General features: G+C 44.3%; 3 protein-coding genes across 3 annotated transcripts; 1 reads left to right on the plus strand and 2 right to left on the minus strand.

Annotated features, from left to right (window-relative positions):
• Positions 1-1467: 1467 nt before the first annotated feature.
• leng8 (leukocyte receptor cluster (LRC) member 8) lies at positions 1468-11321 on the minus strand. Its single transcript, XM_019869038.1, has 15 exons — positions 10971-11321; positions 10116-10251; positions 9892-10014; positions 9732-9812; positions 8493-8907; positions 8133-8286; positions 7883-8053; positions 7521-7760; positions 7054-7212; positions 6681-6975; positions 5885-5986; positions 5735-5803; positions 5518-5647; positions 5238-5445; positions 1468-4583 (listed from the first exon to the last, which is right to left on the minus strand). The coding sequence occupies exons 1-15, from the start codon at positions 11009-11011 to the stop codon at positions 4421-4423; spliced, it is 2487 nt and encodes an 828-aa protein (XP_019724597.1). The 5' UTR covers positions 11012-11321; the 3' UTR covers positions 1468-4420.
• Positions 11322-15965: 4644 nt separating this feature from the next.
• cdc42ep5 (CDC42 effector protein (Rho GTPase binding) 5) lies at positions 15966-18795 on the plus strand. The gene is made up of 2 exons (XM_019869205.1): positions 15966-16152; positions 16802-18795. Exon 2 carries the CDS (start codon positions 16804-16806, stop codon positions 17647-17649), a length of 846 nt encoding a protein of 281 aa, XP_019724764.1. The 5' UTR covers positions 15966-16152; positions 16802-16803; the 3' UTR covers positions 17650-18795.
• Positions 18796-19726: 931 nt separating this feature from the next.
• grwd1 (glutamate-rich WD repeat containing 1) lies at positions 19727-24761 on the minus strand. Its single transcript, XM_019869211.1, has 7 exons — positions 24483-24761; positions 23805-23922; positions 22676-22841; positions 22381-22591; positions 21504-21649; positions 21198-21389; positions 19727-20210 (listed from the first exon to the last, which is right to left on the minus strand). The coding sequence occupies exons 1-7, from the start codon at positions 24712-24714 to the stop codon at positions 19902-19904; spliced, it is 1374 nt and encodes a 457-aa protein (XP_019724770.1). The 5' UTR covers positions 24715-24761; the 3' UTR covers positions 19727-19901.
• Positions 24762-26474: the final 1713 nt, after the last annotated feature.

The raw sequence follows: 26474 nt of genomic DNA on the forward strand, positions 1-26474 counted from the left end.
TATGCCTTCCTGGTCTCGCTGTGTGTGTGATGTTTACCTCTAAATAAAATGCTTTTCATCTGGCTTGTTTTTTTTGTATTACTCATTTTTATTTCCCACTCAAAAGCTTTTTGAATTTCTTTTTTTTTTTTTTTTAATTTCCAACGTAGATTGCTTTTTGTCTATCGTAGCTTTTTCTTTCCTATGTAGAAAATATAGAGAGCTAGTTATGGTTGAACGACTATTTTTCCTCCCCTTCAAAGCTCTTGTTTCATTTCTTTCTGTATTTTTCATCCGTTTTGCTTGACCTTATATCTGTCTTATTTCTTTTGCATGTTTCATTCTGCTTTTCGTGCACTGTCCCCTGCTTAGCTGTTTTGTATTTCTATTTTAGGTTTTGCTATTCGTTAACTGCTCTGAAAAGCAGCAGGCATCTCTATTCTCTCGATTTGCATGCTTACTACATTTCTGAGCTTGTTCTGCAACTTTTAAATAACTTTTGCTTTTCAGCTTTCTTAATGCTTGCACTTCGCTTTACCGGACCTTCTGGATTTTCTAAAGAACGAACAATACAATTCAACAAGCACTTGCAGTCAAAGGTTTGCAGTTTCTAGTGCTACAGAATGAGAAAATCTGTTGAAACTTTTGACTGGTAGTGTCGTTTCCTTGTTGGGGCGATGCCTTGAGATACGAGTAGTCCAACTGGGGACTTTTTCCCATATACGAGAAACGTTCGGACGATTTTAAATAGTTTAATGCCAACGCAAAGTGAAACAACACGCAGGGGGCTAACGAGTAAAATCGACAGTAAGCGGCGGTGTTAAACGAAGTGGAATTTAAACACAAACAGAGCAGTTTGTCAACAAACATTCTAAATTACGATACTCACAAGAAAAACGGACATTGTTGCAGATTACCGAGTCATTTACAGCAGAGGAGTGAAACTTGTCGTGACGGCATTTATACTGCTGCCTGGTGGCCGAGACGCACACAACAGGAGCCGAAATCGTTGGGTTTTAGATGTTCACCGATACATATCAAAGTAGTGGGGGCTTTTTCTCATAAAGTACATGATATTTCTTTAAAAACACATGACAAAATGTGCCTTTTTAGGGGCGAGGAATGGATTGATGGAATTGCCAGCCATTTCAAAGTTGAAATTCGATTTGTTGTCACAAGCCCCATTGCCACAAAACGAACACTCACAACGAAAGGCATTCGGGTCCAGATTTCTATCCTTGGTTTTACAAACCCTTGAACATCTTAAACTCTTGCTTTCATTCTTGCTAATAGCATGTCTTTTTTGAGAACCTATTTTTTCCTTGCTTTACATTTTTCAAAGGCGCTTTTTATGGCTCCCCCAAAAATCCATTCAACTCCATCGGCTTAAAAAGTATCACAGGTCATTCCCGCGACATTTTACAAGAAACCTCTGATGGCATAATCAAAGTCTTTTTGTTTTATATTACACAACACAGCACACGTGAATGCTTCTTGTTGTTTTTATTATTAGATTCTTCAAAAGAGGGTATGTACACAATATTCATACAGATGCTGGTGCTATCAAAACTTGGTTTGAGGGGAGGGACAAAAAAAAGAAAAAAACCCAAAACGGACAGGCATTGCAAATAACCCAAAATAACCTGCTACAGATGTTAGTGAGCTGCAATGTCCATACTTACTACCGTGACTATGTGCGAGTGCAACATACTCAACATAAAATGAATGACATGAATGAGAGCAGGAAGAGAGACACAGGGCATGCATGGGCGAGGAGAAACAACTTAAGTGGGGGAGGAAAAAAAAGATGAGAGAGAAAAGAGGTGACAGGGAGAAGATGAGATGTTCATACGGTGTTGGGAAGAACTTTGAGGGGCAGCTATCAAGGCGGGAAGTGACAAGACTGATGAGTAATCAAGAGCACATGGGAGCAAAAATACGGAAAACAGGACTTTTAGGCGTCAGGGAACATAAACATTCCTCGTGTGAATGTGTGAAGACCTGGTTGCGACTTTGACCACTTTGGTAAACATATAAACAGCGGATGAATCGGTTTACTACGCGGACGGGACTACTGAACAGAAAACAGCTCGTCTCATTTTAAAAACTCAACCGGACGAACAGAAATCAACTTGATACCATTGGCGAACATGTTAAAATAGAAGTTACGTGACGAGGGGGTAGGGGGGGGAGAACAAAATATACATTGGACGAGTTAGCGGCACATTCGTTGCACATGAGGCTCACAACCATATCTATCTTGGATTTCAACTGGCGTGAGACTGGAATTTGCTCACAAGTGACCCCTTCCCGCTTGCTTGCTTTCCGGAGGAGGTTCGCCCACTCGGCGTCCTCGTCATCATCCTCATGTTCCCTCCTGCAATGCAGCGAGCCGTGTGAGCGGCTTGGTGGGAGTGAGCAGGGGTGCGACTCCCCGGGGAAGGATAGGGAGGGGAGGGGGGGTTGGGGGAGGGTCAGGGGTGAGGAGAATAGGTCGAACAAAAGGGGAAGAAAGGAGACATGTTGAGATCAATCGTCATGACGCAAATTACAAGGTCAAAAATCACATCAAGGAAGTCTTGTAGATGAGTTTAAAAAGCAAACAAACATGTTTTAGATCAGGGGCAGGGAACCTTGGTGGTATTCATATCTTCGGGGGCTTTTTTTTTTTTGTTTTTCTACAACTGGTTTTCTTTTGTCATTAGAACTACAGGAGAGCGAGGTGAAATGTTCTGGTAGGCCGCAATTGGCGCCGCAGGTTCCGCACCCCTACATTCAATCTTTGGCAGCTGGCGTCACTTCGCTTTGAACTGAGACCAAAAGCATATACACACACCGCTCGGTACGCTCTGCAATAGAAATCTAAACACACTTACCATGTGTGGATACACCTACTGTACAAAGCCACTGCAGAATGAACCACAGCAATTATCATACAATTTTACATTCCATGGAAAACAAAAACAAAAAAACTTTAGAACTCGGTTTCTTAAAATGCCTCTCAACAGCTCAACATGAACATTTTCAAAGAAACAGAAATACTGATTCCCACCAATGACGTACTTTTCTTTATGCATATTTGAGCTCCTGTCAAAAGGTAAAGGTCAATCTGACTAAATAGGAATGACTAATTTCAGGGATTCCCCCCCCCCCCCATCAATAGCTACTGACCGGCATTAAAAGTTCAGATATTCCGACAGCAGTGGATGTGAAATTTAGATAGATGGCAATGAGACAATTCATTTTCAAGCCTTTGCGACCATCATTGTAGCCGCGTTCTTCTTTCCTGGAATCAATTTAAAGGCCAAATACTGCTGTCCAAAACCCGGAGAAGATCTAACGGGGAAGGGAGTGAGCCTTGTGATGTTTTGCCGCCATCCGTCTCGTTCCGGAGAGTCCTTCTCTTACCAGCCTTAGTTGCAAACGAGAGCCACAGACACCGCATACAAACCGGACGATGGATGTCATCACTCGTCCTCCTGCCGAATTCCGCCAAGACCACCTGAGGTGAGGCGGACGAGCACCGGCGATGGAAGAGCCGGCCGGCGGAAGGAGCTTCACCCGAGGTTGACCACAAACTTCTTTCGGCGCAGATGGAGCTCGCCTTCAGGGTTGGAGGTGTGAACTTTAGACGACCTCAACGAAGAACACGCTTCCGTCTCAAGAGTCATTGCTTCCTGATTTGATGTCACTTGACCCGTGACGTGAACTTGAGTCCCAAACTCTCCTCTTCAGGCAACTGTAGACGAGGAACCGCACCAGAAGCCACAGACCTTCAGGATCGGCTGGTCGCAAGGATACGCGGATAATACAAACCACAGCTTCCACTTCTTCATAACCTCGCTGGGGATCTTTGCTTCCTCTTTTTTTTTTTTTTTTTTTGGGCCAGTCTATATCGAGCTGAACATGCTTGTGTGGTCTTCAAACATGACTCGGACCAGCTGAGTCCTTTCTTCTTGAGACTTGAGGTCTTGGAGCTGTTGACTTGAGGAAGGAAGAAAACATAACAGGACACTGTTAGCGTTGACATCTGACAGGGCTAACGGAACAGGAAGCATCGCGCGAGTGCCCTCCCTCAAGTGGCTGTGTGACTCTGGCCTCTAAAGTGTTGAGTGAATGGAAGCAGCTGGGGAGAAGCTAGAGTGAAGGCAGGCGCTTTCTGCCTCGCTGACTGTCGTGAGAGGAGCTTTGTGTGCGTGTGTGTACAAGAGAACCTGTAGCGCCATCTGTCTAAAGCCGCTAAATGACTTCTGGATTCGGAACTTTCATCTGACATGGGACTTCGAGTCACTATGTTCTAATCGATCCTATACGGGTGCTGGTCTTCCTCACGGAACTGGCTGAGGTATTTAAAAAAGTGCGCTGCGTTCGTCAATACTCTGGATCTGTGCGGGCCCACGACTACGTGCCCGCCCCCTTTAAATGCACTAAGGCTGCCCCCTCAGGAGGCCGCCAGTGTGGTGGTGCTACTTTTGCAGTCTATTCTTAGAGGGTCTGAGGGGGTAAACGTGACACCCAACCCAGTAAGAAACTCCATACAGGATTCTAAAGTAGGGAAGCCTAGCGTGGACTGCACATACTCCACCGGCAAGTCAGGCCGAAACCTGTGGAAGAGGAGGGAAATGGTCAGAAAGGCAGGTTTCGCTTTCATGTTGACCAATCCAGTGAGCCCCCACTGTGTCGCAGTTCATCCATATCACAGATCTTGAACACAGACACTGCCGTGGTGGATATTTCGATATCGCCACGTCAAGGACGCTCCCTGCTTAGCACGGAGAAGGGGCTGTGTACATCGAGTTTGGAACCACCGGAATGACATTGGCCGAGTTCGCTGAGGTTTTCACAAGCCAGTGTTCCGCTACCCGCGAAAAGTGGTTGTCACTGGTTAGGAGCGCTCTTCTTTTTTGAGCAACTGATGGGCTGCGTGCAGAATTTTGTAAACGAGCCGCCTCTTCCAAGTTGCCTGCCTACAATTAAACTAGCAAGACAAGATACTGCAAACAGATGCCTGTTTTAAGGATTAAGTCATGGAGTGAATGATGAACGCCACGTTTAATTAGAGCCATGCAGTGAGTCAGCGCTGCTCACGTCGTGTTTTTGTCAGAAACGACACCAGATTCTCCTGTTGATTAGGGCGAGGGAGGGGAACCCAAAAATAAAACCAAGTGGAATTTCACCTGCTGCAGCTCAGTCTGGAATGTTTGAGCGACGATTGAGTGGGAGTTCACTGGATATGCTTCACGGTCGTAACGTCTTACGTTTTGACAATGGCCTGAAGCGCAACCTTTCTTTCCCTTTCGACAAACTTGTCGATGAGGTATGCGGCCATGCGGGGAGCCTCCTGATACAACTTGAAGAAACGGCGGTAGTTTCCGAGAGCCCAGGCGGCGCGGAGAGCCAGCGCGTGAGCGACACACACATCCGCTTTCAGTGCCGGCGTCAAATACACCAGCTCAGTGATGAGATCTGCGGTTGGGATGACACGGGGTTAAAAGAGGCAATCGAAAGGAAAGGAGTGCGACGGTGTTCTGAGCACACCTCCAGAGTTTTTGGTGAAGATGTAGTACAACAAGCGATAAGCGGTAAACTCTCCGACGTTCTCTGAGGGGTTGTCCTTGTAGAGGGCCTTCAGCTGCGTCTGGCACTGGTTGAATTCCTCATGGTCACCCTGGGCAACAAAACGCCAGCCTCTCAAGTTTCGATTTGACAGCCGCTAAAAACAAAAGCTTCCATTCTGCCAAGTCAGCGGTCTCACCTTTTCCAGGGCAATGCGTGCGTGACACTCGTAGACTTCCACGGTGAATTCGGTGCGAACTCCTTGGACCTGGGTTGAGATCATGTTCAACTTTTACTTGTAAATTATAAATGAGAAACAAAAAGCGTGGTGAATGTGCCTCACACTTACCGTGAGGTCCTGTCGTATAGACTTCATCTGTTCACAAGCGTAAGGGTAGTCCTGTTTGGTTTTCCAGTCTGCTTTCACCGCCTGTAAAGATTTTTTTAACACCTGCATGGCAAAGAAAGAAAAAGTTCACAGGTCATCATTTCTTGTTCTCCGACACCAACTATTACCTACGACTGTGTTTTGCCGTTATTCTGCGGTTTAGAGCGCAGATTTTTAATACTACGTATGCACTTTCAGACACAGGAACCTTTCAGTTTTTTACATTTTTTTTCCCTTCCACCGAGAGTTCTATGAGGCAGAGAAGTTTTTCGACTTACTCTCACTGACCCCAGAAAACAGTTGCCGTTCCCACAGAGCAGAGAATAAATGCCGCTGATTCTTGTTTTATCCCCTTTTTCAATGCACTGCAGTGACATGTGTTTTCTGTGAGCCAAACTAATGGTTATACTATGTTAGCATTAAGCTAGCAGACTTGTTACATGAAGTGATATGGTTTGAACATTTCTGGTGTATAGTTTCCAATGTATTGCATTCTCTTGTTTTGTGTGTCACAGTAAACTTCCAACTGGGATTGACAGACAGCTGGCAGCAAGCAGGCCACAGCTCTTACGTGATGTCTCATTTCTTGTCAAGATGAAGGGGAACAAGCCGAAAGGTTAAAACATGTGGAAGGGGTTGACCTATTTTTAAAATTCATCATTTTGGACTCTGATGTCACCGATTTTCACCTGAAACAATCACCCACGTCAAACAATGAGGTTGCTTTTAGCGTATCTCAAAGAAGATGACGACTCACATGAATAGGCCGAACAGTGGCGGGGTCTGGGGCACAGGTGAGCCTCAGGTAACACTTTGTGATGTCCTGACATGTGCCAACAATGGGACAGTCTTCCCAGCTGAGGCCCTCCTGTGTCCCATCAGGCATGTCCAGATGGTTGACAGACAACACCAGGGGCTCCGAGCGAAGCTGCTTCTGGAAGCGTGCCGCTCGGCTCTGCTTTTTGGCTTCCCTGTCAGGATCACGGAAGTCCAAACCAGCGTTGCCACCCTTTCTCTTCTTACCACCGGGTGCATTGGAGTCGTCCATGTTTCTAGACAAACGGAATGGGAGGCTATTCAAAATGTTTTGAGAGACGTTAAGTCACAACCAAACATTGTTTCGGTATTACCTCCTGCCCCTAGCTTTTCCACCTCTTCCTCGTCCCCTCTCTCCGCTATGTCCTCGATCCCTGTCGTTGCCACGCCCGCGACCACCTTTCTGATTTCGTCTCGTCAGCTGAGGTCGGAGATCGCTGGAAAGGCTGTTGTCTGACTGAGAGCCAGAATCACTGGTAGAAAACAAGAATAGAATGGCAGTGACCCCCCACTCAAAAATAAATAAATAAATAAATAACTTAGGTAGACGACTCCAGTGATTCCCAACCACTGTGCACCACGAGAGATCATCAAGTGGACCTCGGGAAATTAGCCAATGTCACTTATTTACTTCAACTCATGTAATCTTTAGTCATCCATCTATTCTAGCAGCATACAGCGGCAGCCAGAATAATTGCAATTATGCGGATCCGCCTGTCAGCATGAGTCTTGGCTTAATAAAGGTGGGGCAAGTGAAACAGGATGCGTTCAAGCTGTCTACCTCCGCCGGTGTCTTTGGTTGCTGCGGTCACGGTTTCTGCCGTGGTTCGGGGAGGGGGAGCGCGAGGAAGAGTGTGATGAGCTGGAAGATGGACTACGCTGAGAAAAGATATTCCTATAGTGACCCAATCTGTGACCTCCACCCCTGCCACGCGACGCAGCAGCTGTGCTTCCGCCTCGACTCGCTGAAGTGTCCACGCTCCTCGGGACCGCATGCCAACGAGACTGCTTACCCTTCAAACTACAAATGAAAAAGAACAAGACAAAACACTCAATTCGACACTTACGTCATCTGCCGTAAAAAAAAAAAAAAAAAAAAAAAAAAAAAAAAAATAGAATAAAAAAATCTGTTTTATGGCTTACTCTGGCAGGGGCTCACGGTCCCAGTCGATGGTGTAAGCGGATCCATCCTTCAGGCGGTCCTGTAGAACCTCCTTCAACACCTTCTCTGTGCGATCTTTGTCATCCTCTGTCTCACAGGCTGTGAAACAGCGCTGCACGTACTCCTTCATGGCTGGCGGCCAGTCCTGGGGTCTGCGGACGCAAGTTAACAGGTCAGGCTGTCATCCCACCAAGCCTAACGACGCTTCTGAGCAGCTGGTCCGCTTGTTACCGTGTCTGAGGTGTCGCGCTGACATTCACGGGAGAGGAAGGGGCTGGAGTGAGTGTAGCTGGCTGCTCGTTGGGTGAGAATGCCTGGTTTGAAGCAGTCACCTGATAAGGCCTCTTTGGAATATTGAACTTCATTGGGGCAGTGCCAGGTGACTCTGTGAAGACAAACGTGAAGAGCACTAAGTAATGTTCCCCTGTTATCGCAGCTGACCAGTCACAGGCTCACGATATCCGATTTTTTTTTTTTAAGCAGAGGTTGTCTTTTTTGGGTTCAAACGTAAGCAGGTTTGTCTGATTAACGTACTGAAATCAATCTACAATTTTTGGTCATAACACAGATCACTTTTATTACAACACTTACGTTTCATGCGATGCCAGAGTTGCTGTCCTGGGTTTTGGGGTTTGGCTTTATTACCCTCTCCTCTGCCCATGCCCGCTCCGTATGGCCCCGCTTGCTGCTGGGATGGACCCTGTGGGGGCTGATAGTTGTTCTGGGCCTGAAAGCCCACACCGTAGCTGGGCCTTGCCGGGCAAGAGTTGTAAACCTGCATCTGGTTGGGGTCCCCGTGTGGATATGCCACGGAATTGTTGGAATTGTAGGCAGTATGTGGGGGAGGAGGGGGGTATTGGGAATTGGGGGGAGGAGGTAAGGGTGGGGGTGGGGGAGCAGCAGGTTTGTCTGAGGTTGGGCTTTGGGGTGGCTGAGGAGCGGAGGGCGGTTGAGGCTGAGAGGTGTAGTTGGGGCTCTGGTCTTCAATTCCGGGCACTGGGGGAGGCTAGGGAAAGAAACAAGATTATTTTAGGCACAAAACCGTGCCAGCTATGACAAAACACTGTTGCGTAACACTTCCTGTGCACTTTTTATCACCAGTCTTTTTTTTTTTTTGCTCTCACAGAAACACAACTGAACAATAAAACAGTCAGTAATACCGTCAAAAGTGAAGTTACTCTCTCATAGATATATTTTTTTATGGATTGGATTCTATGAATTCAAGTTTTTCCCTCAAACCTTTTGACAACAACGCTATTCAAGGACAAGTTTATTAACACCTGACGTATCGTGTGAACAAATATGGCCTATGTTCGGTTCGGTAAACACAAGAATAGAAATGGGGGGAAAAAAACTTCTGTTACGGCCTGTTTTTTCATAATTCTTGTTCACCAGAATGAAATGGATAGATGAATGCTAGACTGATTGGTTGAGTGTGTATGGCGGGAAGCTACTAGTGAAAGCTATTTTGATGTGATTACAATGGAATTCAACTTTGGCGGTCTTAAAGAGGGTCTAAAATTAAATAACACTTTTTAAAATAAATATTTTTGGTCACGCTATACGAGGCAAAGCTGAAAATTTGATTTGCTTTTGGGCTCTCACATACATAACTGCATCACGGAACGGCTGCGGGGTGAACGAAAATGGGTTTGCTGTAATGCCTTATTTCGGAGATGCATAAATGACGCCCTTGACTGATCTGCAAATCATGACATTACAGCCAATGACAGATTATGCATAAAATGCAAAATATCGGCTGATTCGATCCAGATCGATATAAAGTCTAGAGAATCGACCAAACAAATAAGATATGATTCTTGTACATACCTGTCCATTTGTGGTTGGTGGTGCAGGGTGGTAAGGGCTTGGAGGAACAGCATACTGGTTTTGTGTGTATCCAACTCCATACTGCAAAATAGGTTTAGTATGTTATGCTCTGCGCTGAAGGGAAAGCTTTGTTTTTATTGCAATTTAGGTCTATACGTACCAGATTCATGGGGTAGTAGTAGCTATATGGGTATGTGTACCCTGGATACTGAGGCTGATTTTGCTGGTACCATTGATAATACTGCTGGTGTTGCATGGCGGCGTCATTGACTCCTGCCTGAAACTGAGAAGTCGGATTTACCTTATGTTCAATTATGAGGACTAATAAAATGTGCTACGTTACAAATGTCACTGCAAAATAAAGGCACGGCAGAGCTGGCTTACCTCTGCTGCAGCATGGTTGACAAGTGTAGCCTTGGCATTGCTCTGAGTCTTACTAATGGAAGCAAGTGCTTGTCTTGCTTTCTCCCATTCTGGGTTTTCTTGAACATGGTTCTCTGCAGCACCAACACCGTAAGACCTACCATTTCAATGAAAGTCAGGAGTAGTGTGCATTTAATGATATGGGAGAGTAACATGTAGAACAGAAAACAAAAAATGGTCTCCTCACAGTTTAACAAATCCAGCTCAAAAGACATTTCTGGGCAATTTGCCTCATTAGAGACATATCTACATGGGTATCATTAGTTTTGTGAAGCACATCAAGGCTGCAGTCATTTTTTGCCATGTTTGCTGACTTCATGTTTCGCTTCAGGTCGTTCATGGTTCGTTTCTTTAGTCGCTATCTTTAGCATTACCAGAAAGAGCTAAGTCAAAGGAAATTATACTGTACCTATTACATGGGTTGGACAAGGAATTGAGCAATGTCTTTCCGATTAACCGAAAAGGAAATATTTAAGTTAGAAACCCATGAACGTGCACATTTTCAATGGGATTAAAAACGTTGGTAAGCAGTGACAAGAAATACCACTTTGACGAGTCTCAATTATTTTTCTTAAAAAAAAAAATAATAATAACGTGGAGACCCCGTGCAGAAAAGAAAATCCAACTATTTTAGTGACAAAATAGATGAACATTTTTTTCAACTTCCGTGTCTTGAAAAAAGTACTCGTCGAGTTGGTGACGGCACCACCCTAAACGTTAGTTCAAATCTCGACACGTCTATAAATGTCCGCGAACACAGTTCAGCTTTGTATAAATACACCCATGAGTGTTATTTTCTGGAGAAGTGTTACATACCAATTATTTTTCGGGGCTGCTTGTGCCGCGTTGGCCGCCATTTCGCCTCGGATCAAAGCTAACTAGGACGGCTTAATTTTCGCTAGCTCGAAAGCTAGAACAGATGCTAGGCTAACTCCCTTAGCTCTGTACTGTTACTAAACCTCGAAGTGAAGAAAAAAACGCCTGCCAATTATCCGTCGGTGAACTAAATTCGATGTATATTGGAACGCACACTTATCTTTACGCTATCGCGGTTCATTTACAAATCGAATGAAGAGCACCGTCAGGGGTGTCAAGACACGATTTGTTCGTCCACGACAACAACTCGGACGGACTTGCTGAGGAATACAAAATGGCAGAAACGCCAAGCTCTGTGACTTGCTTGCGGCAGGAAATGCGTCACTGATTTATCGCTAACAAAACGTACTTGGGACCTCAAAACGCGAGAATGTGACCCAAGGACGTGTTAAATGATGTAATGCTTCGTCATTCCTTCACATTTTATCACTGCACCAGTGTTGGGATCCCACTGGGAAAAAAGAAGTACAATTTGGTTTTAGTAATAAAATAGTTTTTTCCCCCATTGGTATTTCACTTGACTATTTATTTTAATGACGACTTTTTACTTTTCCTCCTTACATTTGAAAACTTATTTAACTTATACTACCCATCAATTTGACAAAATAGCACTTTTATCATGACGTCACACACACTTCCGGTTGGCAAACTCGATTGATCAATACGCCAACCAAAAGCCTGCTTTGTCACACTTTCACATCGACACCATTTCCTATTTAAAAATTTTAAATTAATCTAATAACAATGCTGGGAAAGCTACAAATGCTTTTAAAACCTTCCATTTATTGAAATGTATATGAAACCTCTGTCATTGTTGTTGTTTTTCTCTACGTTGTACACAAGTATACTTCGAGTTTCAAATGATTATTTGATTGACATAGTATACTGTCCTGTGCTTGTTTTGTGCTATACAGTAATAAAGATTTCTGTAAAAAAAAAAAAGCGCTCCATTAATCGAATTCCATGATTCCCTCTACATTTCTCGGCATAACACGCCCATCTCCAATGTTATTGGCTGCTGTGTCCGGGCAGGACACGCCCTAGGCAATTTAAGAGAACTGTTGGCTGCAATGATTTATTTTCTGGGTTCACTTCTCATCTCAGTCCTTCCTCGAGTTTGCATATTCTCCCCATGTTTGTGTGGGTTTTCTCTTCTTCCAAAGACATGCAAGTTAGATTGATATAACCCTTTTTTTATAACAGTTATTCACAGATGTGAGTGGTTGTCCATATGTAACTTATCCTTGATTGACTGGCGACCAGTCCAACCGAGTGCCCTGCTTCTCACCCAGTCAGCGGGAACAGACTCTAGCTCACTAGCACTATAGAATTTAATGGATGGAGACATCATCACATTTTTCCACAGTTGATGAAGGAACTTTAACCTATCTAATATCTTACTACAAATGGCCTAGTAAAGTAAAATCCCCACTGTGAATAATATTCCACTTTTTTTAATCTGTTGTCATTATCAAAAACTGTGTCTAAAAGTGTGAATGTGTGTGTGTGTGTGGGCGGGGGGGGGTCTTTTTTTTTTTTTTCGTCTATGCATCCTAAAGTCAGCTGGGGATCACCCCGAGGCCAGGTCACCTAAAAGTAACCCTGATGAGGACGTGCGCCACCACCGTGTGTACATCATGCAGCTGGAGGCAGGACATGTGACATCAGGGTATGGTCCGTCCTCCATACGCTCAACCGATATTGTGGCCTTCCCATTTGCGCGCATGCATCGATTCTCGCCTGTGGCCACATCGGCTGATGGCCTTTAATTGCAGAACATCCAGTTACTCCACTCAGTCTCTGGACAAAAGATGACCAAAATAATCCGACGGAACAATGTACAAAATCCGTGCATGATACAGTACAGGATGGAGAAAAGGTACTTGGCCTAGCTGTATTATAAGATGAGATAAGATAAGAAAACCTTTATCAGTCTCGCAATGGAGAAATTCCCAATTCACAGCAGCAAAGTTATGAAAGGAAGAAGTAGAAGAACATAATATAGAAGCTGCTGGAAAGGCAGCCAGTCTTGCCGCGCCATCTTGAAGTCAAAATAACAAAATAACACAGTACAACACATAAGACACAGACAGTCGTGCAATCTTAATCACTTTTCCTGCATACACTTTGTTGTTTGAAGCAGTTATAGATGAAAGAGGAGAGGATCAAAGTGTCCTTTCACCAGTAGATCAGAGACGTCATGCTGAAAATGTGCACACGTCTGCTACAAGCTAAGTTTTGAAAGCAAACACAAAGCTGTCGTGTCCATTGATGAAAAGAGATTGGCTCGCATCTCCTGTGCCACGTATGCCGCAACTTTATCAAGTGGACTGTTTGTTTAACCAATCAGATTTCAAATATGTAGTCACAGGTCAAGAGCGCTGATGTCAACATTTTCCGTCGTCTGATTGGTTCATCAGAGAAAAACTTGTGACAGCAAACGGCAATACATCAAAAGCAAACTGCACATATATACGTTTAATAGTCAGTATCTATGGTAGATGTGATGATGTTTATTTAAAAAAAAATTGTCGCGTTATTAGATCAATAGAGATTCTGAACTACTCCTGCGTGCTCTTACATTGTGTGTGTTTATTTTTCATTGAAGCAAACTCCATTTTGCCTCAAGTGCATTAGGACGAGACGAATCAATTGTACCTAATTGACAAGGATCATGCTCATCCATAACCAAAATCTTCTAATAATTTACTGATGAGCAACAGTGTAGAGACTTCAAGACGCCAGTGACCACATCATCTGTTGTAATCATTTGGAATGATGCAACATTCCAGTCGTACACAGAAACGCTTGGAGACGATTGAGATTTTTTTCATCGTAGAATAAAAGGGGGAAGGGGGATTTAGACGGAAATGTAGTCATCATGATGATTGTTTCCAAAAAGGATGTATGTGCGCGTAAGCGTGTGCAAGCACGTGCGAGTTACCAAAAGGTGAGTCATTTCCTCTCTGCTATTCCCTCTCTCTTTCTCATCCACATTCGTGATATTTTTATCCTTGGTATTTAATTTCGAAGTTTCTCATGGGTATAAACTGTCTCATGAAAACTGATATTCTGATGTAGAAGTGGCACGATATTATAACTTCCTAGTTTGTTCAGTGGACACTACAATATTCATTTGCAATGAGTAATTTCTTCCCATCGTCGCCTTGCCTCATCACGCAAATATGTTGACCATTTGTCACGACCTCTCTGAAACAATGACTCACCCACAACCATTGTTACCTTTTTTTTTTACCCTTTGGAAGGAAGCTGAATGAGATATATTCCAGACATAGATCAGGAGTGGGAATTTTACAATCGGTGGGCATTTGATTCAAGTCCAAACTCATGCCAATAATTTAAAATGTTAATACATCAAGCAGATGCACTGTAATAACGTTGACCCAAAGTCATATCTCTTTTTTTAACCATTATTTTAATGATGTTTGACTAGTGATATGTTAACTATTCTCCATGCCAACTACGTACGGTAAGTGGCATTTTCAAAAGTACAGTATGTTAAACGACAGCTGCGGCTGGCTGACTTCCTTGACTGCATTGTTGAAACAGCACAATAATTGCAGTGAGTTCATACTCAAATGACACACATTTTTTCAGCATCCCGAGAGATTTCAAAATAAAATAAAATGATATACAGTATTTTAAATACTGCGACTGTCTGAAGACTAGTCTTGGCTGTACCTTGTATCTTTTCAAAAGGCAAGGGCTCCATCTCAATCACTTTGAGAAATGATTTAGAAAATAGATGGACGATGTCAATAGGTGGTGACGAGGTGGGAAGAGTATACTGTGTCTTTGCTCTATCTGGATCTGGTTGGACATTTATAGTTGACATATGGGCAGTCAGTCTCGTCTCAGTTAGCGTACAGTCAAAACTCCTGTTCAAATGCCAAAATGGTAGATTTGTCGCAAAACACAAAGCTCAAAGCTAATTATTTAGTTATTTCTTCATTTTCCAGCTGGAATGAGACCTAAGACAAGGTGAACGGAATTCTGAATCATTTGAACCATCAGCCAGTGTGAGCACAAAACCTCCAGGCTTCTGCTAGAGAGCAAAAAAAAAAAAAAATACTGTAATACTCTACTGTATTGTGTTTATACAGAGTATTTTTATGCATTTGTTTATAATCTAGAATTGGAAAAAAAAAGTAATAGATGGGTGGGTACCCCATTAAACACAATTTCCCCCAAAGAGGGATGAATATAGTATCTTTTCATCGTCAGGTTCATAATGACACCTTGACCTCAAAGGCAGAACGTTAACTCAGTTGCATTGAATTCACAGCAAGGTTCACGGCTCTGCTGTCACTTTAGAGGTACATCTTGCACTCATTTACTCCTTATCCCTCAAATCCCACAAGAAAACCCAGAACCAGCTGTCACCGTCAACAGTGCGCGTGTGTGCAGCCAAAGTCTGATGAAGCTTTTCCCCTCTATGTCATCTCATTGTCCAAAAACACTTCCAGCCAAGGGTTTTCATTGGTTTGTGTAACTTTTACTTTAGTTTTTTTTTTAAGTGTGGTGACTTTCGGTTTATTTTGAGTCAAAACCCCCAAAACCATCCATGCTGTCAAGATCAGCCCCTTTTCTCATTCCAGAGCAAAAAAAAAAAAAGCCATTGATGACGACGGGGAGGAGGGGAAAATCCCCCCAAATACTCACAATTTAGAACACTTGATAAACTTGTGACAATTATTATGCTATTTGGAAAATAAAATAAAAGCTCGCTAACTCCCTAGATCCAGCGCCGCGAGAAGCACTTGGATAAGAGTAAAAGTAAAGTCCCGACACCGTTAGGCACAAATACACGCCCGTTGTTATCCCCGAACCGCGTGGAGGTCAAAGAAAACGTTGTGTAAATGGTAGCTGTGAAAGTTTGAGGGGGTAAACGTTGGATTCCAGCTCGACCATGTCGCGTCACTTCCTCGGCTAGCGCCCATCCCTTTGGAAGAAGAAAAAACGACGGCGAGGGAAAAGAAGAACGAAGGGGAAAAAGACACCCGAAAGTCGAGAGGGGAAACAAATATCCAGATGTGAAAGAAAGTCGCTTCTACGTACGAGAGAGGGTGAAGCAAACAGCTGAATTTTATCCTTATTCTAAGTAAGTTATTTTATGGTCAAAACTTCACGTGTTTTTGTGTGGCGCGCGACGAGCATGCCGATTGGCGAGGAGCGTTGCGGCTGCTAGCTTAAAAGTGAATACAGAGCATATTGAAGACTTTCGAAAACTCTGATTCTGATTTGAGTGTGGATACGTTTGGTGGGATAACGCCGAGAATGCCACGGTTCCCCTTCTTAAACTAAGTAATGTAAGACGAGTAAATTATTTACTTGTACTTGGCGAAGTTAATATTTAATTGCACTCACGGGACGCATAAGGTATCTATCTATCTGATATTTACCGAAAAATAATTTGACTATTTAGGTGGTCTTTGTTTTTGTGTGGGGCGATGTAGAACCTCGCAAAAGCTTGCATGCTGGGTAATTTGACTGTGAAAGTAATGTAGTCTTGTTTTGCTCCCCATGCAACCCCCGAGGGCAGACAAAAATATGCGCTGAGTGTGTTCAAGTACAAGCCTCAGCATGGCCTTCGTCATAGCAGCAATCATTGGCCCTCCACCCTCTTGCACAACACTTTGCTTTTTAATCAAGAGTATTTTCTTCCTGTACCGTATCCATTTCGCACCGCGGTCACTTTATCATTGCCTTAAATGTAGCGCGTCACCGCTAACGTTCAATCTTTTTGGCAGTTATGCCACTCCACAAATCAACCCGGGCCTCCCGCTTGGACCCCACCATGATCTCAGCCCCTCTGGGTGACTTCCGCCACACCATGCACATTGGCAGAGGTGGCGACGCCTTTGGGGACACCTCCTTCCTGTCCACGCTGGGTCCAAGCCCGCCCACCTCCGACCCGGGGAGTCCAGGTTCTTCGTCCGTGGACTACCCGGCATCTGTAAATCACAATGATGTGTTTCAAGAGCCTACGGGGAGTCTCCAAAGCGATGAGCTCGATTACTCCGAGTCGGTGTCGTCGTTCACGCTGGATTTGGATCTAGATCTGGGCCCTTCCATGCTGGGAGACGTACTAGGGGTGATGGATGGATTGGGACTGGACTCCAACAAAGATGTCTTCGGTCCCAAAAGCGCTGCGTCCCCAGTGGAAATTATGGAGATGTCCGTCGTAAACAGGCACAACGAGCTTAATGGGAAGAACCTGGATGAGAACCAGATGAGCGAGGGCAGAACATCAGATGGGATCAAGCCCAAGGGGCTGCGACCCAAAGTGAGATTCAGCGACAAGCGGGAAGAGATCATCCGCCAGGCCTCCGAGGAGGAAGAGGATCAAGGGTTCGACTTCCAGGAGGAGGACCTGACGGAGAGTCCGACGAGGGGGATGCAGGTTGAAGCTGAGCTGGCCACCCAGAAAGATCTGCCTCCCAGCCCGGCTTCGTCTCATAGCTCCGATTTCGAAGGAGTGAGCTCGCTGGACCGGAGGAGGATCGGCAGCAGCCACTCGGAGACTGACTCAGAGGAAGAGGAAGGAGGGCGAGGTTATACCTTTGAAGATGAGTTTGATGATGAAATTGGACTATAGGTCCGTTTACTACCAAGCGTGTATTAATCACCACGCACAGAGTGTTACAGGTGTTGGGCTTTCAGGTAGAATTTCAGGACGAACCTAGAGTGCACAAAAATCTTGACGGGACTGCCTGGGATTGAAATGCGCTAAAAGTAGCAAAATGTTCAAAATGTGAATTTGAAAGTCAAGAAGTCAAATTAAGATCAACTGTAAATGTTCTGGAGCGGGGTTGCTCAAGTCCCGTTCCTGGTGATCATTGGAATCAGTGGTGTTGGAGGAGGGAACCATGTAAAAGCTGCTGGATAGGGGCGCTCCAGAACCGGACTTGGGCACCCCACTCTAGGGCATTTTAGGTTCACCCTCAAAGTTTTACTTGAACGTCAAATGTCCCTCAACTTTTTGTGAGTAGCGAACGTCTTAATTCACATTACAAACTGATGGATTCAAACTTGATTTTTTTTTTCCTGAAAGCTGTTCAGTGTGAAGACGGTCTTGCTCTGCTGGGAGAAAAAAAAAACAAAAAAACATTGTCTTATCGACAACTGTAACAGATATGCCAAAGACCCGTTTCATGACAAGCAGCATTTGTTTTTCCGACAGTGAAAAAGATGTAGCACTTTCTTCCACCCCCCCCAATTCACCTGGAGGCCTTTTAATCTCGACGTAATTCATCTTTCACCAAATGTGCCATCCATGTTTTTAAGTGCCTTAAATTGAGCAAACATTGTACTGTCTTTTTTTGTTTTACGTTTTTGTTTTCTACCTTTGCATGTTTATGTCTCCAATGTCTGTCATTCTCTCAGAACGTCGTCGGGGCAGATTTTGTGAACGTGTAAACATTCCATGTCTTGAAAATGTGACGTTCTCTGGATCAGATCTCGTTAGATCTAAGTGCAGAGTAGTTTTTGTGTGTGTGTGTGCGTGCGCACGCACACGTGTCTTCATACACTACCAAAGCTTTTTCCTCTTTGGGCTGCAGGGCTGGAAAAATAGGACAAATGCTGATACAATCAAATATTGAGTCTTTTTTTTTTTTATTCCCTCCCCCCACCACCATGCTGTAAAATGGAGAGTGCAAAGTGTTTATCCATTGAGCTTGCTGGCATCTAATGTCTTATGGTTTACAGTGGAACAATAAAACAAAACTATTTGGGATTTTAAGTAAGCGCAAGCTTGGTTCATTTGTTCACAAAGAATAGCAGCTTCATCATGAGGCTGTCACTTCACATCTTTAGAATCGATTCCGATTTTAAAATATTATATACAAAACCGTTTTTTCCCATTGATTATTGCATATTTACCGATTATTTGGTATTAAGTGATTAAAAAAGTAATCAACAATTAAGTAATATCACACGAGAGGGATTGATGTACCTGCCATTCTTTTTCAACTGCTCGAGTCATTGTTTTACCAAAAAAAAAAAAAAAGCAGATGTTCGCAAATGTCTTGTGATTAAACGCAAAATGATTCGTCTGCTTTCTTGAACGACTCAAAATCAGAGAACAATGACTGTTGAGAGGCTAAAATCAGATTTGGAGAATTTGATGTCAAGCAATGTCTCGAAACGATTTCTTAATTTTGACTTCTGGTCCATATTGGATTTTAAGCATGAAATAGTTCATAAAACAGCCAGCATGGAAATTACACAGACTAAAACTTTAGTAGAAAAGCTCATACAGAGCAGCTACATTTGCATGCATCTGTCAAAAACCAACAAAAAAAAAGAAAAACATTCACAATAGATCATGTCCCGTTTGAAAATCACAGATGCAATTCTTTCAGGTGGCACAAAAGTGACCGACTCTGTGAATATTCCTCATCAATTTGATCGCAAGTGGACTCTCAGGTGTTTCGCCTCTCATCTGAGCAGGTTTCATCAGTGTCTTCCGAAAGACGGCTTCGAACAGCGCTGGTCCTAAGGGATGGCGAAGGATCCGAGCATTCATCCCCTTAGGTGGAGGCGCCCAACCAAGAATGGTTTCAGAATACACACACACGCACACACACACACGCACACGCGCACACATATACATATATATATATACATATACATATACATATATATATATATATATACCGGTATATATAGATTTTTTTTTTGGGGGGGGGGGGTGTAAATCTATAAAAGGTTTGGTTAGCTTACAATCGGTGCCTCCGGAGAACGCTTTTGCCACCCGGAAGTATGAAAAGAGATGTTCCTCAGGGACCAGGTACATTGGGGAATTCTGTATTTCACACACACGAAGCATGCGGCGGTGGCAACACACTACACGGATATGGTCCTGAACACGTTGAATCCCGACAGCGCTGTGGAGATCATCACGCCGGGAATCTGCGGGTGCCAGTGGATCTCCTTGATCTCCGACTGGCCCTGGTGCAGGAAGAGCAGCTGCGGGGGCAGGTCTTTCATGCCTTCCAGCCGGGCGCCAGCGTTGCACGACTCCACCGACAGATCCCATTGGCTGACCACGTCATCCGCCCCGGACGCCCCGAACACGCTCGAGTCGGCCGGGTTCCACTCCACCGAGGTGATGGGGGCGCAGTGCTGCTTGAAGTTGGCCACGGGCCGGCCCGTCTGATGAGGAAGAAGATTAGCTTCGATTGCTTTCTAGAATTGTAAACACTTAAAAAAATAATAAAAATTAAAAAAAAGGACAAATCAAATTTAAATGATCAAACTCGAGCTCCTAAATAGTGAATTCTCCACCCAGAATAAGTAAAGTCTGTCCAAACCTGATCCGATGGGCTAATTGTATTTTGTGCACATTACTGCCAGCTACTCAATCCAGATCGGATCAGGATTGTGTTCTATTTTACAACCGAAAAGTGCACACACCAAACTTTTACATTGGCTATGATTTGAAAAATTCAATTGGTCCCGAATCGGATCTGCATTACGCTTGGTTTGATGTTACAACGTAACACTTTCACAACAGGAGAACACATTTCGGATTAGATCTGGATTCAATGTTGCTTTTACATTGCAGCTCCAAACGATGTGTTGGGATGCATTTTTCTCAATCAATTTGATCAAGTACATCGGATTCGACATGTTACATTGCGGCCAAATGTGTCATTTCGGATCAGGTCGGATCAAGTTTGGATTCAGTTTGGGATGTAAATTTGGATTTTCATTGGATTTGTAATTTATTGATTTCATTCCTCAAAAATACCCATTTACCAAATAACGTTTTATGTGGATTATCACCAGAACGGGAAACATAATTGGAGCAATACACGGCTTAAATAATAAATAAATAAATGATATTCAAATTGACAAGCTAATATTGAAATATACTCATCGGTCCTAATCTGCATGCAAAAGGGGAAAAAAAAGAAATCCTATTCACACTTCTCCTGAAGTAATCAATGACAGCGTGATGAAGAAAAACCACACAGTCATCCGATGACTTCGCACTTTGAAGCCCTCGACACGGTTACCGCAGTAACGCTCGACCGTGTCAACGCTCGACGGTGCTGTTGTGACTCACACTCACTAATAGAGTTGCCGGTCACGATGGCCAGAAGCGACGATGACTAATCGTCACAGCCAAAGCGTTACCTTGAACTGCCGCAGGTCCCACACTTTGAGAAGCCCGTCATCTCCTCCCGAGAGGAGGAACGGTTCCACTCGGTTCCAGCTGATGACGTTGATGTCTGACTCGTGGGCTTGGTTGGCTGACAGCATGGAGTTTGGCGGGGCTCTAATATCCCAAACACGGATGGACTGATCCACTGAGCATGACGCAAAAACCTAGAATGGACGACAACAATGAACTCGGGTCTTTCCAGAAGTCGGCTATCTGTAATATTTGCAGTTGCACATCTCCCGGTTTAAAAGGAAAAAAAAAAAAAAAAAAAAAAGTACCGTAGCTTCAGTGGGCGACCACTGCAGGTCCTCGACGGACTTGCTGTGAGAGCTGAAAGGCCGCTGGTCGACCCGCCAGGAGGCTCCGCCCTCCTGAGGCTCCCACACGTGGATGTTCTTCTTGCTATCGCCGCTGACGAGACGACCTGCGAGTGCGGGCACACGACGGCGCGCTTGCAGTGACTCGCGTCACTGAAGATCACAGAGTCTTGACCACGGTTAACAGGCCTTCATTAAAAAACCCAAAAGATCAAGAATTACTCTGCTACCTCGATTTAAAGGTTTAGCAAGGGGTGGGGTGGGGGGGGGGTCGCTCACGTGGTGTTTGCGGGCACAAGGTAGCTAATTTGGCACACTTGTTAGTTCAGAAGTCTGGTGTCAAACCCGTAGCCCTTTTGCAAGAAGTTGCACGCACTTTCCAAAAGGTTGGTGAACCCCCCGCCCGCCCCCACCCGCATTAGCCGATATCAAAAAATAAACAGGTTCCATGAAGAGTAATGAGTGTCCGTTTCATGTGATGGATGAGTGGGAGGTGGCCCAGCGAGTGACGCCGGGAGCCGGATTGGCCCCTTCGCCTGCGCTGGAGCATTTTGCCGACGAGCGTTGCCCTCGACAGCAGCTCCTTGCAAGTGTTCTCATTTTGTACCGGTGCACTTTGACTCTTTCTTCTGTTTAATAAGTGGCAGAAAGTTGATTGGCAACTGTGGCTCTTCTTGCCTATTCGCAAAGGCATGATGGTGCCTCGATTGCTCATTTTTTTTTTTTTTCACTTCACAAGATGAAGAGAAAGTGACAGCTCGTAACTTGAAAAACTCAAAAGTCGGGGGCATTCGGAAGTCAAGATGTCAGTGTTAGCAGCAAAGTGAAAAGTTCTTACCAGGAACCAAGGGCGACCAGTCAATGGCAAAGCCTTCTGTCATATGACCCGAGAAGCTGAAGAGCGCCGCGGCTTCCTTCTGCTGCTGCGTGAACGTCGCCATGGCCGCAGAACTGTGGACGGCCTCCAGTTGAGGCCGCAGATCAAATATTTCCACCTGTCCCTTCTCGGACCAGACGGCGGCCAGTGCCTGGTCTCCACGCCGGGTCACCTGATAACAAAACAAACAAACAAAAAAAAAAATGGAACTTCCTGCCGCAGGAAATATTCCAGTTTGGATAAAGAGCCAACATACTCGAACTCTGTTGATGCCTCCAAAATGAGGCATCATGGCCAGCTCCAACTGCGGCTTTTTACTTTCATCCCCCTCCTCCTCGTCACTTTCTTCATCGCTGCTTTCATCCTCTTGCTCCTTTTCTTTCTCTGTCCCGTGAAGATTGTGCATGCGCATGACCAGAAGTCTGCAGGGGAAGTCAAAAACATGGCCTGATTTTTTCCCCTCCTCTTTCTGCCGTCGCAGATGCTCTTTGAGCGGGGAAAGAGCAAAAAACGGATGACAAGAACAATAAACGAGAGCCCAGCGGCTCCCTTGCTGACATGATTTACTCAGACAGCTGGTGGAATGAAGCCATCATTCAAATGAGTTATTGTTTCCATCTGTGCTTCTGCCGCTTTGCCAACTCTTGTCGGCTGCGAAAAGTAAAACTTACGGAAATGAAGCAAACCGCCACATGACTGAGCCCGGAAGCCGCCACTTGGAGATGAAATATGGAGAGCCGCATCAATCGAGATTCATTGAGAGCAGAGGTGGGCAAACTCCGATCTTCCACATTGGAGATTAGCTACATCGTAAGTGTATCACGGTAGCAGTTGTTTTAATACTACACGAGGGAGCTTGTGTTTGACTCCTGGTACATACTAAGATTCACTGAGTTTTCACACAATTAGGCCATTTACCATTTAGGAAGGACCATTTTATGCACCTCTAAGGGCTATTTTGGACACAAACAACAACATCTTAACAATTGTTTAAATCCTTTGCAGTCGTAGAAAGCAGCAAGTGTGGAGTCCACCGACATTTCCAAACCAGATACTTTAGCGGGCCTTCATTGGCTGATCGCGAGTGGCTCTTTCCGATTTCTCTTTTGTCTCTGCCGAGTCAAAACACGCTCTGTTGAGTTGAGCTCACAAGAGGGACATTTGTTGGCCTTCAGAAGGTGCCGAGGGGCTTTCACGGCACGTTTGGCCTCATCTACATCTCACACTTTTGCCGAGCAGCTTCTGCCAGGAAATGGAGCCATTCTGCATGAAATAACTTCAAACAGCAACACGCAGAGCGACTTGCCCATTTGCCCGCCGCGTGCAAGCGAACTCGCTAAGTGAGTTTCGGCTTGTTTGTGTTGTGCGCATGAGGCAACACCAACCTGTTGGCCATGGCGGTGTCAGCCTGTGTGCCCGCACACAGCAACATGGACAGAGGGAACTCTTTCCTGCCGTCTCCATCAGTGTCTGTCAAGACGTCGAAGCTCAAACATGGCGCGCCTGCACGCATTGGATGGAAAATTGGAGAATTACATTTCTACAGAAATTGAAGTGGACACAAAAAATGCAGGAATTCCAAAAAATTCACTCAGAGTCCAATATTGTTTCTACTTGCACAAATATTAATAGTTACGCTAACATGTTGCAAAATAGCAAATCAAATGGGGGGAAAAAAACACTCCACTCCATTTCATGGTTCAATTGCAATTGGCATAAAAACACTCCTCTCGATCATGGTATTTACATTTGGACATAAAACTGCCAAATTATTGATGGACGTGGCCACTGAGCTTAGACTATCGTCAACAAAGAGACTAGAAGAGTCACTGAAAGGCATAGTGCACATCCTTCAAAACATTCTGGTCTGGATCAAAGGTGGCTAAGCTCTTGTTGGAGGGAAGCAATTACTGAGTCAATGAACAGCGCCACCTGACAGCAGAATATCCCAAATTTTTCGAGTGTACTGTGACCAACATTCGCGTTCTTCTTCGCACACAAAACGAAGGTATTATTCCAACACTAGACAACATTCCCTTGGAGTCTTCTTGTCTCCCACTCGCCTGTTTGACACTCGTGGTACATGCGGTAGGCAGACTGGTCCATCTGCAGCTCCTCTCCCGGTTTAAGCGGCTCTATTCCGGGCAAGTAAACTTTTTTGTCGCCGTCTCCGTCCGCTCCTTCGTCCTCCTCCATGTCGACTCCCTCATCGTCGTCGCTGGCGGCCTCGTCCTGTTCCTGCGCCTCCATGCCGTCCGGTTCCTCGGCAAACGTGTCTTCGTTGGAGGCGGACATGTTGGCGATGAAGAAGACGACGACGAAGAAGAAGTAGAAGACGTAGAAGAAGACGAAGAAGAGTACGCACTTCTGGTCACGTGCGTTAAGTCCCTCCCCCTTCCAGTCGCCGTTTACCCCCTCCTTTCTGGTTTCACTCCCACCAAATCGTCTCCCACTCCTCATTTACTGGAACTCAGCTGGTACCGAAGTACACGAATGACTGGCGGTAATAAACTAAAAAAAGAGACTGGCGGTCATAAAGATGCTTATTAATGTCCCGTCCGAAAATGTCAAATAACACTTACTCTTTCTTGTAAGGGACATTAATAATTCTGACGTGCTAGCGAATGTACACATGGAGACGCAGAGATACGTGTGTGCATGTTTTGTTTTGTGGGTTTTTTTTCCCCAAACATTTATCAAGTCTCGAATAATTTGATTTATTTGTGGAGCAGATTTTCTCGTCAATTACGTCATTCAAAGAGAACATTTCTAATTTTGAGGAGTATTATGGAGGTTGATCCCAGGAATTTGAAGTAGGAATTTACAATAAAAACACGACAATATAATGATTTACTTGTGTCTTCCTTTTTTATATTGAAGTAGGAGTTTATTAAACAATAAAAAATACGACAATATAATGATTTTACTTGTGTCTTTTTTTTTTAATATCATCAACTGTTTTTATTTCTTAAATTCACAGCCTGTTTAGCAGCAAATCATTTTCTTGTCTAACAATATTTTCAGATGGGTTCATTTGAAACACAAATATACATGGTACTGTAATGTTTTTTGAGAACTTCAAAATCAAAATGAGAATGAGAACTTGTCAGAAAATTCGGAGTGTCTCTAGCTGATCAAGTACCCAGCCAAAGCTTGCTACTACCCAGCTGTTGCAGCATAAGTAGAATCAAGCTTGCCTCTGTCTCTGACTACCTGCGAGTGTGTCCAGCCCAGCAAAGCTTTACGGGATGTCTTGGCAGTTAATTCTCAGTTTTGCTATTCAATCCTTTTTGTTGCCGCAAAATGCAAGTTTTGCCTCGCGAAAACGCTTATTTTGAGCCATGTTTGTCATGGACATCAATTATATATGTATTTTTGCTGTTTACTGTCCATTCTTTAATGAATGAAATATAAAAGTAATGTTTCAAAAAAAAAAAAAAAAACATAAAAAGATCAAATCTTCACAATACCACCCCGGCCAATGAAAAATGGCCCCCGGCCGGACTTTGAACAACACCAAGAGTCCCTCCCTCAGCAGTTTAGCTTCCCCACACTAAATTGGTTACGTTTAGTCTGATGTTGTAATTTGTCTGACCCGTCCTTGGCCAAAAACCAAAACAAATCAATGCACTGTTAGCTCCCACAGTGTCCACGGCAACATGCCTTTTGCATTGTAAGGCTTGCGAAACAACAAGGAGGGGTTTTGTCAGGACAAGGGTGCACATTTCACGTGTGGGTGTATACAAGCAGGGGCAAGTACTAGCGTTTAAAATGCAGCTGCAAGTTCCTTTCACGTGAAGATCCTGACACTCACACAAAAAGTCTCATCCACAACACATTCCTCTCTGGGTTGTGATTATTTTTTGGCAGATTTATTTCTCTTTCCCAACGTGAGAAAAAAAGAGCCGTGAAACTATTTTTATCTCGGAAGGACTTTTTTTCAGCATGGATAGACGTGGACTTTGTCTCCTGGAAGCTGGCATGTCAAATCATTAACAAACCTTTTCAATTTGGGAAAACGGTAAACAAATAAACCAAATGAAGCACTGGCACAG

Source organism: Hippocampus comes, unplaced genomic scaffold, assembly GCF_001891065.2.
Source record: "Hippocampus comes isolate QL1 unplaced genomic scaffold, H_comes_QL1_v1.1 scaffold67, whole genome shotgun sequence".
Taxonomy (NCBI): domain Eukaryota; kingdom Metazoa; phylum Chordata; class Actinopteri; order Syngnathiformes; family Syngnathidae; genus Hippocampus; species Hippocampus comes.